This window comes from Miscanthus floridulus, chromosome 1, assembly GCF_019320115.1.
Source record: "Miscanthus floridulus cultivar M001 chromosome 1, ASM1932011v1, whole genome shotgun sequence".
Classification (NCBI taxonomy): Eukaryota; Viridiplantae; Streptophyta; class Magnoliopsida; order Poales; family Poaceae; genus Miscanthus; species Miscanthus floridulus.
In genome coordinates, this window is record NC_089580.1 from 125,896,420 (window position 1) to 125,912,208 (window position 15,789).

General features: G+C 48.5%; 1 protein-coding gene across 1 annotated transcript; it reads left to right on the plus strand.

The window, feature by feature from the left end:
• Positions 1 to 1,860: 1,860 nt before the first annotated feature.
• Positions 1,861 to 3,503, plus strand: LOC136540425 (expansin-B3-like). Its single transcript, XM_066532435.1, has 4 exons — positions 1,861 to 2,130; positions 2,257 to 2,366; positions 2,498 to 2,682; positions 2,935 to 3,503. The coding sequence occupies exons 1-4, from the start codon at positions 1,941 to 1,943 to the stop codon at positions 3,254 to 3,256; spliced, it is 807 nt and encodes a 268-aa protein (XP_066388532.1). The 5' UTR covers positions 1,861 to 1,940; the 3' UTR covers positions 3,257 to 3,503.
• Positions 3,504 to 15,789: the final 12,286 nt, after the last annotated feature.

Below are 15,789 nucleotides of genomic sequence, written 5' to 3' on the forward strand. Positions count from 1 at the left end.
GTGATTTATCCATGTTTTGTTTCTCTCTACCGCTACAGCTAAAACTTTAGGTGTGTTTGATGAAATGCCTGTTCAAGTTGACCTTTTTTTTTATCTTGCAATTGAGCTGTGATGCGCTTGCTGCATAGTGGTGTAACTAGGTGCTAGATCACTAGGTCTAGATTCCCACGAACTAAACATATTGTTAATCTTTTATTTCTTTCCTATTTCTTATATAATGGATGCTTATTATACCCAGAACATATATAGAAAGCATGAACACTGAATTTAATAATCTTGTCCATGTGCAAAAAAAAAAAAAACCCCCCCGTGACTAAGCCATACCCAACGTGTGATGGAGCATTCTCACGAGCAATACAAGAACTAGAACAATTGATTGAAATTCTTTAACCCATTATATGCAAGACTATGTTATAGCCGCCGTAAGTAGGGTTGTTTGGTTGGTCGGTCGGTCGCCTGGCCAATGCTATCCGGGCCAGACCATCTAATGGCAGGCCTCTAAAACCGAAACCCCATTGAACTCTTAATACCGGAGCTCTTTGTTGTTTGGACTTGAAGTCTTGGCTTAGTTTCGGGCCGGTTGAGCCTACGGCCTCGAGAGCTCAGGTTACATGGTTGGGGCCCAATAGCAAGCCGAAGGGATTATGTCTGGGCTGAACAGTTGGGCCGATTTGGAAGCCAGGCCTCTCGTACCCGTACCCCGTACCGCTTGATGATGATGGTTCAGTTAAAACGTGGAACGCTGTTTTGCAGACACTTTCAGAACCAGTTCTGAAACGCTACACACTCTCGTTTCTACTGCTTCAAATTCTCAAATAAATCAAATAAACTCCTCTGAACTCATCAAACGTGAAAGGCGCGGGAGAGATAGTACACGAGTGTGTTGCCGGTGCTAATAAGCGCACAAGGTCATCTTGCCATACGTTGGTCCGATAATAGTTTTTTTATGCCATTATTAGTAGTTGTTAGGGCTCGTGGAGTTAGTAGTCTCCAGGACAGTCACATCGCCAAAATATTGAGGCCCTGATCGAGTTTCCCGTACCAGCAACTTACAGGGCAGCTGCCGCGTCGTTCACTTTGCAGTGTGCTAGACACCACTGCACCTTTCTTCCAAATTGTAGACGGACAGCAACACGGCATTATTCTGCCATTCACCGTAGCGTCGTTGGACTAGTATACCAAGCCTTTGGGTACATGAAACTGAAACGGATTGGGTGCCGCTTCCAACCCAGCTAGTAGTAGCTAGCTAGAAACATGCATGATACATATGGGTTTGGTAGACCGGATCCATGCAATGATTACTCGATCGACAATCTCCTCCCATGATTTAATTGTAGACCTGTCGTTCCTTATGTGGCCCCGTTCGCGTGTCCTTAAACCACGCTTGATTCGCTTCTTTTTTTCATCCGAAACCGTGTTTTCCTCTCACAAATTCCTCCAAACCATCCAAATTCATTCAGAACCATACCATCCGAACGGGCCTATCCGGCTGTACATGCACGAATCTCCCATTTCCTAACACTGCACATACCAGACAAAGCGAAGGCAGTACATACATCTCTTATGCACAGGATTAAGAATTCCCATCAAGAATCAGAATCAGTGTATGAACCGGCCGGTCCTAGCAACTCTTGATAATACAGGCCACACCGTGCGATAAACTGCCAAGAGGCCGTTGCTTTTTTAATGGTTCACCCGTGATCCGAACCCTCCGTTTCTCGCATGATTTGCTCCGTAGCCATGTGACCCCTACACACCAAAGGCCAAAGCACCACGCCGACGGGCGCAACGGCCGTTGATCGAGGAAGATCGCCTTCCTTGGAGATTCTTTTCCCGTCTATAAATACCCCAGCACGGCCTCCTTCCAGATCATCGAAACGCAAAACTCCTCCTGTCGGGCAAAGTAGCTACTACTGTAACTCTACTAGCAGCTAGCAACTATGGCATCCTTCTCCTCCTCCAAGGTGCTCGCACTTGGTGCGCTCGTCTTCTCCCTCCTTGTCACGTATGGCTCGTGCGCTAGACCGGCGGTCAACTTTACCGCCTCCGACTTCACCGCCGATCCCAACTGGGAGGCGGCCAGAGCCACCTGGTACGGTGCGCCCACCGGCGCCGGCCCTGACGACGATGGTACGTACGTGTAGATCGACGACGTCGTTGCAAGGCGCAGGATCGTCGTATACTGCGTGCTGTGTATCGTCATGCATTGCATGTGCTGTGCTGTTGGCCTAACGCGCTTTGTCCATTGATCTGCAGGTGGCGCCTGCGGGTTCAAGAACGTGAACCTGCCACCGTTCTCCGCCATGACGTCGTGCGGCAACCAGCCCCTGTTCAAAGACGGCAAGGGATGTGGCTCCTGCTACCAGGTAGCTTAGATTAATTGGTCAGACGAAGATCCTTTAATTTGGTGCCAAAAACACCCTGCCTGCTCCGGCAAGCTCCAGCATAGTTTTGAATTTTGACTAATGAATGAACTCCGTTCTATTTTCTTTCCCAGATACGATGCCAGAAGCACCCTGCGTGCTCCGGCAACCCAGAGACGGTGATCATCACTGACATGAACTACTACCCCGTGGCCAAGTACCACTTCGACCTCAGCGGCACGGCGTTCGGCGCCATGGCCAAGCCCGGCCGCAACGACGAGCTCCGCCACGCCGGCATCATCGACATGCAGTTCAAGAGGTGGGTATCGCCGTGTCGGCGTCATGCGCAATTGCACATGCACTGCACGTTGTACAGAGCCACAAAACCACAAATTTGCAGGGCCCACCTGAACAGAATATAAGCTACTACACCTGTGCTGCATGTGGAGCTCTTGTAGATCCACAGAAGTATTACTAGTTAAACTGTACCTGCTCCTATCTGTATAATTAATCTAGATTTTTTAGGACTGTTGTCGGATTAGACTAATGGATCGAAACATGTCACGTGCAGAGTGCCCTGCAACTACCCCGGGCAGAAGGTGACGTTCCACGTCGAGGAGGGCTCCAACCCCGTCTACTTCGCGGTGCTCGTCGAGTTCGAGGACGGCGACGGCGACGTGGTGCAGGTGGACCTCATGGAGGCCAACTCCGGCAACTGGACGCCGATGCGCGAGTCCTGGGGATCCATCTGGAGGCTGGACGCCAACCATAGGCTGCAGGCGCCCTTCTCGCTGCGCATCACCAACGAGTCCGGCAGGAAGCTGGTGGCCAGTCGGGTCATCCCAGCCAACTGGGCGGCCAACACCTACTACCGCTCCATCATTCAGTATTAGCTCTGCTACGTACTGCGCTCTGATGATTCGGTGTCAATGGCTTTCACTGGAACTGTATGTAATTGTATCTTCGGTGCATAGGACTGCGGTGCCTTGACTAGTGTTAGTCGGTGAGACGTCAAGATATTGACAGAGTAGGAGATGAGGAAGCAAGTTTGGAGGTGCTTTCCCGCTCACTGTCAGTACATGAATCAGTGTGATCAAGGTTATAAATTACTCCTATATAAAAAGCAGCTTCACAGTGGTATTGAGCAGCTCAGGGGAATCTGATCTTAGACGTCCAAACCAGCAAAACTGAGTTGGTCAGTTTTTTTATATAGTTCTCCCTCCACCCCTAAAAAAATTATATAAATTTCGCTCCTCGGAAGTTAAAAATTCTTTTTTTTTTCATGTAAGAAGTTAAAAATTCTAACTTTAACTAGGTTTATTAAAATGGTTTCCTTATTTATCCTATTGTATAAAATAAAGAATTAATATATATTTTACATATTACCTCATAGGGAGTAAGAGAAGATTTTTGTCTGGGTCTTCGGTTCCGATGTTAGTCCAGTGGCAGTTGCCTGTCATATAGTTGGAGTCCTTCCAGCGAGACAATTGAAAAGCAAAGTGAAGTTTATCCAGCGGGAGATTATATCCTCAACAAACCTATCTACTACTAAATGACAATTAAAGGGACGCCAACCATTGGAAGGTGATACTGGTGATGGTAATGGTGAAGGTTCTTCTCTTTTTCCTGGGTACATAGAGATTAGAAGAAGGCAACGAAAACCTAGGTGATTTTAACTATCCGATCTAGTAATTAAATGAGTGGCTTATAGTGATTTGTAAATAGTCCAATAAAAAACTTTATTAAAAATAGTATCAACACCTATATCTGCCTACATATGTTTATTATAAAAAATTTTAAATATAATTTATAATTTGATTAGTTTAATGATACTTATATTACACATCAAAGTATTAGTAATTTTGGGAACGTTTGAGGAGCAAGACTTCCAATTCTTTTGGGACGGAGGAATTAAGACCAATTACGATGGTTTGAGCCTCTAACTCAGCATGGAGACTTGCATTGTTGTCTTATTATTTTTTAACAGCAGCTGACGTGCTCGCCGAAAGCAAAACAGGGGCAATTTCAAGTTTTGTCATGTTCATAGAGGGGGTATCATGAGTGTAATGCACCGGCACGGCTGCATGTGATCGCGAGTGCCCAGGCGCATTAAGTCCTCAGCCCATTGAAAGACTTCTAAATTGCATAAAACTGAAATGTCTGCAGTGACAACTTGAGGACCGTGATTCCGTGGCTGAGAGCAGTGTTCTTCTTTCTTCAAAGTCCGATTCATCGCCGCAGATTTGGCAACCCGGCCCTGGAAATTGGAAACTGAAAAGGAACATAATCATAATTCCAGCAGCGGGCAAAACAGGTCTCTAATTACTGTGACGAGAACGTTACGGAATCATCCATGGGCTTCACTGCCGTGGGAACCGGGCAACCGGCAAAGCCGCCGCTTAAGCGACCTGAACCGAATTCACGCCGTGAATACTGAAGTCAAACCATCACCATCTCCTGTCACTTCCAATGACTGCAGCAGTCAAAATGTGGATGCTGAAGGAGTTTCACAGATTTAACACCCCCCACTCCACACCCCCAAAAAAAAGGAATCTTACATATTCATATGAAGTCGTCACCAAGATGATAAATGAGTGGAACCGCTGGAGCCCGGACGTCCGATCATATACCGATCCTACGAACGGTGCCGTGGCATAGACCGATTCGTTTCCCGCGCGCGCATCTCTCCGCACCCATGCTAGCATGCCTCCGCCCGTGCCTTCTTTTTGCGTGCCCACGTGAGGGCTGTTTGTGCCCCCTCCTGCTTCCCATGCGCATCCCGTGTGCAACACCCATAGATGGCTAACGGGCCGGCACGGCACGCCGTGCCTCCCGGGCCGTGCCTCATAGGGCCACAGGCCTGGCCTTCGACCCAGGCACGGCCCTATGGGCCGATTTCCGTGCCGGGCCGACCTGAGAAGCACGGCCATTTTCACAGGCCGTGCCAGCCCGAGGCCCACTGAGTCGCCGGGAGCAGGCAGGGTCGCCGTCGCCAGGACGTAGGGGTCGTGGAGGAGCGGCGGGGGCTCGAGGCCAGCCACCGCGCGGGGGCCTTGGGGGAGGAGGGCGGCTGCCGGCGTGCTCAAGGCCGAAGCGTGCGCCGGCCTTGGGGGACGAGGTGGCCGCCGAATCTGCCCACCCGCGCGCTCCTAGCCGTGCGTCGCCGAGGGAGAGTGAGGGAGGAGGGAGGCTGGGACAAGGAGGAGGCGCCGAGCCAGCGTCGAGGCAAGGGTGGGGAGCCAGATCCGCGGTGGAGAAGACCTAGCGTGGCCAGATTTGGTGGTGGCGGGATCGAGGAAAGATGCAGCGCGAGGCCAGAGATGGCAGTGGCCGCCGCCCGTCGGCGAGCTTGTCTTGGCATCGGATCTGCATCGGGGCGGAGCTCGGGGCCAGCGCGCTCGCTCCCGCAGTGGCGTCGCTCGAGGAGAGGGAGAAGCAGAGGCAGGGGGCGTCCGCGTCTGCGCTCGGCCGTCGGCACTGCTAGGAGAGGAGAGGTTGCGCGAGGAGCCGAGGACGCCGAGGAGAGGGAGGAGGCATCCTGGACTCCCGGTCCCGTGTCCGCTCTCACTCACCTCGCCCGACGTGGGGGAAGGGGAAAGGGCGTCCGCGGCGTCGGCTCTAGGGTTCGGGGTGAGGGAGAGGGAGAGCCGCCACAGGCGTAAGGGAAGGGGAGGGGGCAGTCCTCCGTGGTGTTGACTCTAGGGTTTGGGGTGAGGGAGAAGGAGAGTCGCCGCGGGCGTGAGGGAAGGAGAGGGGGCGTCCGCAGCGCCGGCTCCCGCTTATATATGAGGGGGGAGGTGGGCCGGGGATGGCGGGGAGCGCGTGGGCCGCACTGGGCCGTGGGGAGGGGGGAGGAATGAGGAGGGTGAGGCGGGAGGCCAGGCCGTTGCCGGGCTGCTCGTTGAAGGCCGAGCCGTGCCGTGCCAGCCCACGGGCCTGAGCAGCGGCCCAGGCACGGCCTGCTCCCTCGGGCCATGCCAGCCCGGGCCATGCTTGCCACCGGGCCGGGCCGTGCTTGGGATGGACCAAAAAAATGGGCCTCATGCCGGGCCGATGGGCTCGGGCTACATGGCCATATATAGCAACACCCGATCTACTTTTGAAATATCCATATGCAACACTTGCAACATATATCCGAAGATAGATGAAACACTTGAAACATATGTCTAAAAGACCAAAACACTTAAAAACCATTGCAAACATACGCAACATCCTGATAAAACACTTGCAATATATATGTGAAACATATGCAACATCTAGATAAACACACTTGCAACATACGTCTGAAAAAACAGAAGAAACATTGGGGACAGACGCTTGCAACATATGTGTACAACCATTGCAATGTATGCAATATCCCAATCTACTTTTGCAACATTCGTGTGAAATACTTGCAACATACCTCTAAAACATCTGAAACATTTAAAATGTACACTTGCAACATGCATCGTATCTTGACACGACCTCCTTCGCCGTCTGCATCGGGACGCCACAGCCGTAGTAGGAGATGAGGCCAGAGAGCTACCGCACCAGGGCCCGACGCTTCTTCTTGCGCACACGACGTCTATCGGCGTCGTTGGGCGGGGCGGCAGGCGGTGGAGCAGGATCAGCGGGGCAGGCGTGCGGAGTAGGAACTGGAGTAGTGGCAGGAGCAGCGGGTGCAGGCACGGGCGCACGGAGTAGGAGCATGAGTAGTGGCAGGAGCAGCGGGACGGGCGACGAAGCAGGAGCAGGAGCGGACGGGGCAGGCGGCAGGAGCAATGAAAGGAACAGATGCGGGAGGTCTATTGGTCTGGTCCACTGGCCTTGGAAAAGGTGTCCGAACGGGATGGACGCTCTACACATAGCATTTTTTTTATTCTAAATGCATCTTAAACCCAGTTGGTCTCGCTGCGCCAATAAAAAACATTTGTGTTCCGCTAGCTGTGTGTATAGCTGTCCATGATTTTTGTTTTTCAGACACAAAGAGATAAGGACGCAATGGCTTCCCCCCGCGTCACCTCTGAGGCGACTCGGGGCCTCGCACCACCGCCCCTCGGGTCCCCTCGGGGCTAGCCCTCCGGCCGCCGTCACCGCTCCTTCGGCTTGCGGTGACGGTGGCCCGCGGTGGCGCTCCTCAAAAAGGCAGCGGCCGCACCTTCCTCTCCCCTCGCCCTCTCTCTTCCCCTTCCGATCCCCTCGCCCTCCTTGAGCTCCCCTTCTGCTGGCGCCGCTCCTAGGCGTCGATTTGCCGAAATATGTGGCGGTGCTGGCTGGTGGCAGCTGTATCCGACGGCAGGGCCTGCCCCTTGGGCGGTGGCGGCTGGATCTGGCGGCCGCTCCCGCCCTGGGCCGCTGCAGGCCTGATCTAGTGGCCGCGTCCGCCCCTTTGGCCGGTGGTGGCTGGATCTGGCGGCTGCGCCCGCCCCCTGGTCGGTAGCGGCCAGATCCGACGGCCGCGCCCACCCAATGGCCAGTGGCGGTCCAGCGGCCGTGCCCCTAGCGCTGTCCGTGGCGGTGGATCGGCTGGCCAGCTGTGGTCGGCCCTGGCTGTGGATCCACGGTCGGTGCGTTGTCCTTGGCCTCTGCATGGTGGGGCCAACAGCTCCTGCGCCTGCGCCGTCATGGCCACGTGTGCCGTCGTTGGGATGCATGGAGTTTTAGACAAAAGTTCAGCTCGGCTTTGGCCGGGTGGACGACGGTGACGCCTCTGGCACCACTTACCTCCTTGGGGGCTTCGTTGTTGAACTACATGCTTCCTGCCGATGGCGTCGGATTCTAGGTGTATGTTCGGCCTTACAAGCTGTAAGGCCAGCGTCGATGGCGTCCAAGATGTCACCTTGGGCGTCAACTCCTTGAAGGCGTCGCTGAAGAATCCCTCAGGTTCGCCCCCCATGTGTGGTCGCCGACACCTGCACCCTCTTTCGGCCCATTGGCTTCTGGTGGAGTTCCTCGCTGAGCCCGTATGTGCCCATATTCTACTCGCAATGATTCCTCCTGCAGCAATCGACCTTGCCGTCGTCGTCTGGCTTTCATAGCGGATGCTTTGTCACTATCATTTCCTCTGGCGGATACTGTGCCGCCGTTGTCGTCGTTGGTCTCCGCTTTGGCAGATGTCTGCTGCCAAGTGTGTCATGGCCGTTATCTTATTTGGCGGATACTTGGCCGCCGTGTCGCTGGTGGATGCTTTGTCGCCGTTGCTGCTTGGGGTGGATACTTTGCCACCATGGCGTTGTCTTGTTTGCAAGTGACCATTGCGTTGTTGTATCATTTTTGCAGGCTCAGTTAGTAGGTTTCGGGTTTTGAGGGCAGTCGCTCTTTCTTTTCTCTCCTTTTTTGTTGTTCTTGTAAGTTGTATTCCATGTTACTCACCACCTGCTTGGTGGTTTGTAATCTGTGCTACGAGGGGTTTTTTTTTTAGTTGCGTCGTGTAATTCTCTTTGTCTTAATGGTAAACAGGCTATATTCCCCCGTCGCGGAAAAAAAAAGATCCCTTGATTTTCCTACTACCCCATTTCCGCATATCATCCAATCCAAACAAACATAATGAAACAGTCAGCTCCGGAAAGGTTTCTTCTTCCCTAGGTAACGCACGATGTGTCCATGCGCCGCGCATGTGCCGACGGCGAGGGGCGTCGGATGACGACGGCTGCGCGGCGCTGCGCTGCATATTCGCATGTGAGGTGCGGGTCACGTACCCCGAAGGCAACAGCCGACGGGCCCGGGATGTCTAACGGACTAATGGCTGGCAGTCTGGCACGCAGGATGCCAGTGATCTCACCATCAGGCGAGCGTGCATGGTCGCACCAGATTTCCAGGGCCCGCGACGTCGTCGTCGCACCCACACCCACCATCTCGCGGTAACGGGATATGCCGGGCGACCTGTGCAGTGTGGAGCCATGGCATTGTGTGGGGATGTCTCCGGTTGCGCGCGCACGGTGGCATGGGGCATGGGCTGCTCTGCTTGCAACGTCAGGGTTGTGGGCTACTGGGTTGCACTTGCACGTATCAGCAGAGCAGCACTTCATGCCATGTCGTACTTGAACCATTAGTGGAGCCAGAAGTTTTTAAGGAGCCCGAGCAATTTTTATTATGCAAAAATATTTAGCTAGAAATTTACACAGATCTATTTTGATATAAAGAAAACTTCCCTTTGAACATCGGCAACGAGGGTCGCCGGGCGGTGGCTCCGCCACTGATTGAACTGTTTGATGATTAGCATTTAGCAATAATTGGTCGATTGCTTAACAGTCAATCTGACGCTGCTTCCGAAAAAAAAAGAAAGACTGAAAGAAAGAAAGAGCAAAGAAGGCAATTTCGTGTGCATCAGCAGCAAGCTTTAGAAACCACCGGGCAAGATTGACATGGTTGGACGGTTGGCGTGCGCTCAAAGTTAAACTTCAAACGTTAGAAAAAGGCAAAACACAGTATTGGTTTGATGGCGGAGCATGATTCCTTTAGGTCTTGTTGGGACCTAGTCAGATTCGCATCAATCTACATGTGTTGAGATAGATTGGAGTAGAACTTAAACTAAATTCTATCACAATCCACCCCAACGCATGTTAATTGAGGTAAATACGATATAATCCAAATAAGGCCTTACTAGGATTCAAATCCTAGTTTCTACTAGCAATGTCATACGACATGCTGTGAACTCATAATTAGCTACGTATCCTGTTGAATTTAATTACGCTTGACCCAACATTATTTGAATTAAATCCTAAGACCCACTATAAATGCTAGCTGCAATAAAGAATTAAGCTCATATGATAAATTGATCAAAGATTAAACGACAATGCTCCAATTATGACGTCCGGACGGCTCACTTTGCTCACTCCCGTATCCAATCCCTCACTTCCCCCTCCCTTCCACGCTCGCGCCCCACCCCTACCCCGACGCACGGCCATGGGTGCCTCCTTGGCTGGTGGCGGCGCCCCTCCCCCACCCCGGCGTTCTCACCCACCGGGAGCGCCCAACGTCCGCGGATTCGGTGGCCCTCTTCCCCACCCCGGCGACCGAGCTCCGCCCACCCTGGCAGCGCTGAGCCAAGCCCGATACTGGTGGCGGTGGTGCTCAAGTGCAGCCGCTCGCCGCCGTCTCCGACCCCGACGACCGGAATCGACCGGCCCAGCCTTCCCCTCCCGTATATGACATATGTATGTTTCAAGTGTTGTATGTTGCAATTGTTTCATATGAATGTTGCAAAGTAGATCAGGGCATGTTGTACATGTTGCATATGTTGCAAGCGTATGTTTCGAGTGTTTCAGAGGTATGTTTCATTCATGTTTTCCGGACACATGTTGTAAGTGTGTTTATCTAGATATTGCATATGTCTCACACATACATTGTATGTGTTTTATTTGGATGTTGCGTATGGTTGCAATGATTTTCAAGTGTTTTCAGATGTTTTTTCAAGTGTTTCAGAAGCATGTTTCAAGTGTTTCAACTGTCTTCGTACGTATGCTGCAACTGTTGTATTTGAATGTTTTAAAAGTAGATCGGTATTGTATCTCTCCTCCCCACCTTCTGCTGCATCGTCTCGGTGTGTCCTTCTCTAGGCACTAGCAGGGCATCCATATGACGTTGCGGCTATGTCCTTCCGAATCAGAGGCGCCGCGCCCCTCCCCTCTTGTCGCTCGGGCGGCGCGGGCCCTGCGTGAAGCGCGCGAAACGGAGTGCATCGCGCAAGCGTCCGTCCGGCCGTCCGGACGCTAGCACGACCGAAGATTAAATCAGCTTAAATATGTGCCAATTGTTGTCTGTATCTGTTGTGTGGTTAAAAAAGCTAGAAGCCTAGCCACACATGTGCATGTCAAGTTGCGACACGTATGAGCTGGGATTCGGTCGAGCCGCCACATGAGTTGTGCGACGCCAATATGGTTTTGCAAACTCCAAACTTAGGTGGAAGGCTGGCCACATGTGTGCGTGCCAAGTGCGACACGTATGGGCTCAGACTCATTCGGCAAGGCTACCACATGAGTGGTGTGATGCTACCAAATATTGAAACTTTCTAGCATGTTTATAGTCCACCATGTTATTGAGTCGTATCGACGACCCATATAGAAATTGTCTAGCACCTTTTTTTTATTCTCTTTCGTTGCTAGGTTGGGTCAGCATCCCGAAGTGAACAACTATAGTGTAATCTTAATCCATCTAGTCAAGTATCTTAATCATAAATTATAGTGTTTCTAGGTTGCATCATATTGGATGAATTTAGACTAAAGAGTAATTGAATCAGATATTGGTTATTTTATTTTAGGCCAGTCTGAATAGGAGTTTCATGAGAATTTCATGGGTACTAAATAAGCTGGTATAGTGTAAATTAAAAGAGATACTAAAAAGAATTAAAAGAGATACTAAAAGTTTTATGGGATAAAATGAATTTAATCGGGGTGAAATTTGTTTACATTGTTTCGAACACCTGTAGTCATTAAAGCTGGGACATGAAAACACTGGTGAGACTGACCTTAGGATAAGTTAGGACTTGGACTTTTTTTTTTTGGTTTCTAATTGGATTTATTAATGGATTGTTGTAACCCATCAACATCTCTACCTATGACACATATCTATATACCCATAAGATAGTATATCATATTTGATATGCTCTAATTTTTTTTAGGTCAAGCTTGGGGGATCAAAATCAATCCCCACCTGATTTCATTCCACTTATTCCAGTAAGACTGGTGGAAGGGGCCGAGCCCTCCAAGTTACAAAGCAAGAATTGAGAGAGGGGGGATGAGATTACATATCAATAGCGCTGCTCCAGTTTCTAGCCATGGTCACTGAATCACTGATTAACTTGGTCACTGATTCTTGAACCGGACCCGTCAACCTACGACTTCACCGCCGACCCCAACTGGGAGGGCTACAAGGGCCACCTGGTACGGCAGACACCCAGTCGGCGCTGGCCCGGACGACGACGGTACGCAACGCACATGATCCGTTGATCAGCGGTGCATGGCGCGTCATCGTATAGCGCATTAGGTGTTTATAGGGCGATCTATACCATTAACTAAAACCATTTGAATGAGTGCAGGTGGTGCCTCTGAACGTGAACCTGCCGTCGTTCTCCGCGATGACGTCGTGTGGCAAACAATTCCCTGTTCAAGGACGGCAAGGGCTACGGATCCTGCTACCAGGTACTGTGTACTAGATAATTTGGTCAAAGTCACGATATCCAGGGCAACATGTTTATGCTGCCGCCTACCCTGGTCGAAATATGGAATCTGCCGAGAGAAGCTACTTAAACATGGCAAAGTTTGACAAACTCCATTGCCGCTTTGCCGTTTTCAGATACGATGCGTCAAACACCCTGCCTGCTCCGGCAACCCGGACACTGTCATCGTATCACTGACATAAACTATGACCCGGTCGCCAAGTACCACTTCGAGCACGGCCTTTGACGCCATGGCCAAGTCAGGCATCATCGACATCCAGCTCACGTCTTGTTTGGATACATGTGTAACCACTTCAATCCACATGTGTTGGAGTAAATTTAAATGAAACTTAGTTTAATTCCAGTACAATCTACTTAAACACATGTGGATTAAGATGAATACATGTGCATCTAAACAAGGCCTCAAGAGATGGGTAATAACAGCGTGCGCACATTCAGTGATGCATCTAGAATTTTGCTGAATACATTTAAAGTGAACGAATTCTATCAAATGGACGAGTTCTAAATCCATTAGGATAAAATACAACACAACACATCATGAACCAACATCACGAGCTCCAACAGAACAACTATAATACATTGTTGGTATGCAACGAGAAAATAAACGTCGTCAATGGGCGGCATACTGACAATGCATGGGCATGAACCCACCTAGTAAAGGCCAGTAAAAAGAACAAGGCATTTACATTTTTATTTCTTTCTTGCACTAAAAATGATTATGATAAAAAGATTAACAAGATATTTCCTTTTGATATGTTTCATAAATGTCTCATGCCTCCAAAGGAATCTTCACGTTAATTCGCACAAGACACATTGAAAAAAGATATCTTAGACATTCTCACAAAAATTAGAACCATCTAGCTTTTATTTTTAATTTGGTATAGCTGTTATTGTAGTCGTCAGTAATAACCATTAGATCTATTCCTAAAAATTACTCACATCCATCATTATAAAAATCCATAAAGTAACCCCTAAATTTGCATTTAAATTACCCACATATTCCATTATGAAAGATAAATTAAAATAACCCCTAAATTAGTATCTAAATTGTCTATATTTTGTAAAAATTAACCACTAAATTTACATCTTAATTAGCCACCTTTGTCAATTATGAATGATAATTCAAATAACCCTAAATTTTCTTTTAAACCACTATGAAAATAATATAAAGTAGCCCTTTTAGGTTGTATGTAAACTTCATGCCTCTTGCATTATAAAAATAAACTAAAACATCTTTCAATTCTATGTCTAAATACCAATATAAGCTATTATGAAAAAAATGAACCAATTACCTTAAAGTACGCTATATATATTTCTTAATTGCACAATTCTCCCGGTGCCAAAATAAAAGTAAGCATAAATGTCATATGACACCAAGTAAACATGCAAACATTATGATAAATATTATTTTATATATATTATAAATCATGGAAAAATTAATCCTAACAAACTACATACCAATGACATGGACAATTTATTCTAAATTGTATTAATACTCCAGGACAATAAATTTTTTCAAGCAAGTTTATACATTTTAGTATGACATATCAATTCTGATAATTCAATTGTAGACACTATGTTTTTATGAAATAATACTACTACGCATATAATTCTTCACTTTAGCAAATAAATGCAACATCTCTTGAGTGATGCTGCATAGGCTAAAATGATTGTTCGTGCAATTGTAATAACAAAAAGTGTAGTTTAGGACATATGCTATATTTTTAATAACATATAAAAGGAAATTTTGGAAAAAAAATATAAAATAAGCATTAGAATTTCAACTTAATACATGGATACAAAAATTAAACAACTACTAAGATCAAAAGTTCAAAGCTAAATTATAGACCCGCGATGTCAAAAATGATGCAACAAGAGCTAACATAAAATTAAATGGAAAATTTTCCATATGCCATTGGCTAAAATTTATTCCTAATCTGCCACCTAAAAGATTCATATCCTATCAATGACATTGTTCATAAATTTTAGTCTCTTCCAAGCCCATGTTGACTATGTTCCAATAGTCTTGGTTAATAGAAATATCAAATGACCCATTTGCATTCCCCACGGTTGGATATAAATTTAAGTGGTCCCTTTTATGCCACAGACTATAATCCACCAAATCATAGAATATATGGTGGCCGATAAACTGAAATGTGCTCAATCTAATAATCGAGGGTTTGATGTTCAAGGCATCGATGAGAAAGTCAGCCGCGCAGTTGTGTCTCTCTCATGGTCCACGGTTTACAGCGACACTTCATTCACATTTGCATGTGGAAGTTGTAACTACTCACCGTATCATATAGTACCACACTAAGACAATTTACACATGTAGTAAATAGAAAATTTATATGGTATTTCACTAATGAGTTTAGACCGCCGGCACATGCTAGTGAGGAAATGATTTCCAGGAGCGGTCAAAAACGGTTTTTAAGAACATTTTTTAAGATAACACTAAGCCATCGATTGCAAAGGATGGAGCCTTTTATAATTTGTTATCTAATCATGTTTTGTTTCTTGTTCCCTAAGTTGCCCAGCCAATAGCTGCTAGGCCAACTATATGGAAGGACATATTTAATGGAGTCTATTTGGGAGAGTTCTACTAGCTCTAGATCCACGAAATGACTCCAGATTTTCTTTTTTAAGCCAAACACTTAATCCCCACAAATCCAACGTAGAGCAATTCCATGACATCATGGATTTGCCCCAGATACATGGATTTTGTGAAGTACCCCAGTTAGTGCTTTGCAAACTTAGAGATTTGTAAAAATGGAGAAAATTACCCATCACTGCCACAAGATACCGGTTCATTTTCTTTCTTTTTTCTTTGTCAGTGTTTGTTCATGTCGCTCGGCTCCTCCATCTGCCGCCGACCACATGCCCGCAGACCTAACCATCAATCTCGTCCCCGGCCCTCTGCCGCAAGCTTCGGCCTGCCTGCAACCGGCGCGCTCTACCCCCGCCTGAGCCTGGCCGCGCCTTGAGCTCTAGCGCTCCTTGCTGGCATGCCCAGCTCTGTCCGCGCGAGGCCCTCCCCCCACCCACCAAGACCGGCGGGTCCCGTCCATACCCGAGCTCACGGTCGTGAGAGGAAGACAAACATGCGGCTGTGCCTGGCCTTGTTTTCATTTTAGCCCTGTTTAATTTTTTTATATTTATAAATGAATCCATATGAAAGCTGGAGCCCTCCCAAACAGATTGGCAGGAGTTCAAATCCACGATAGAGAGTTGCTCTACGGTGGATCTGGTTGGATCTAGTGCTCCAGATCT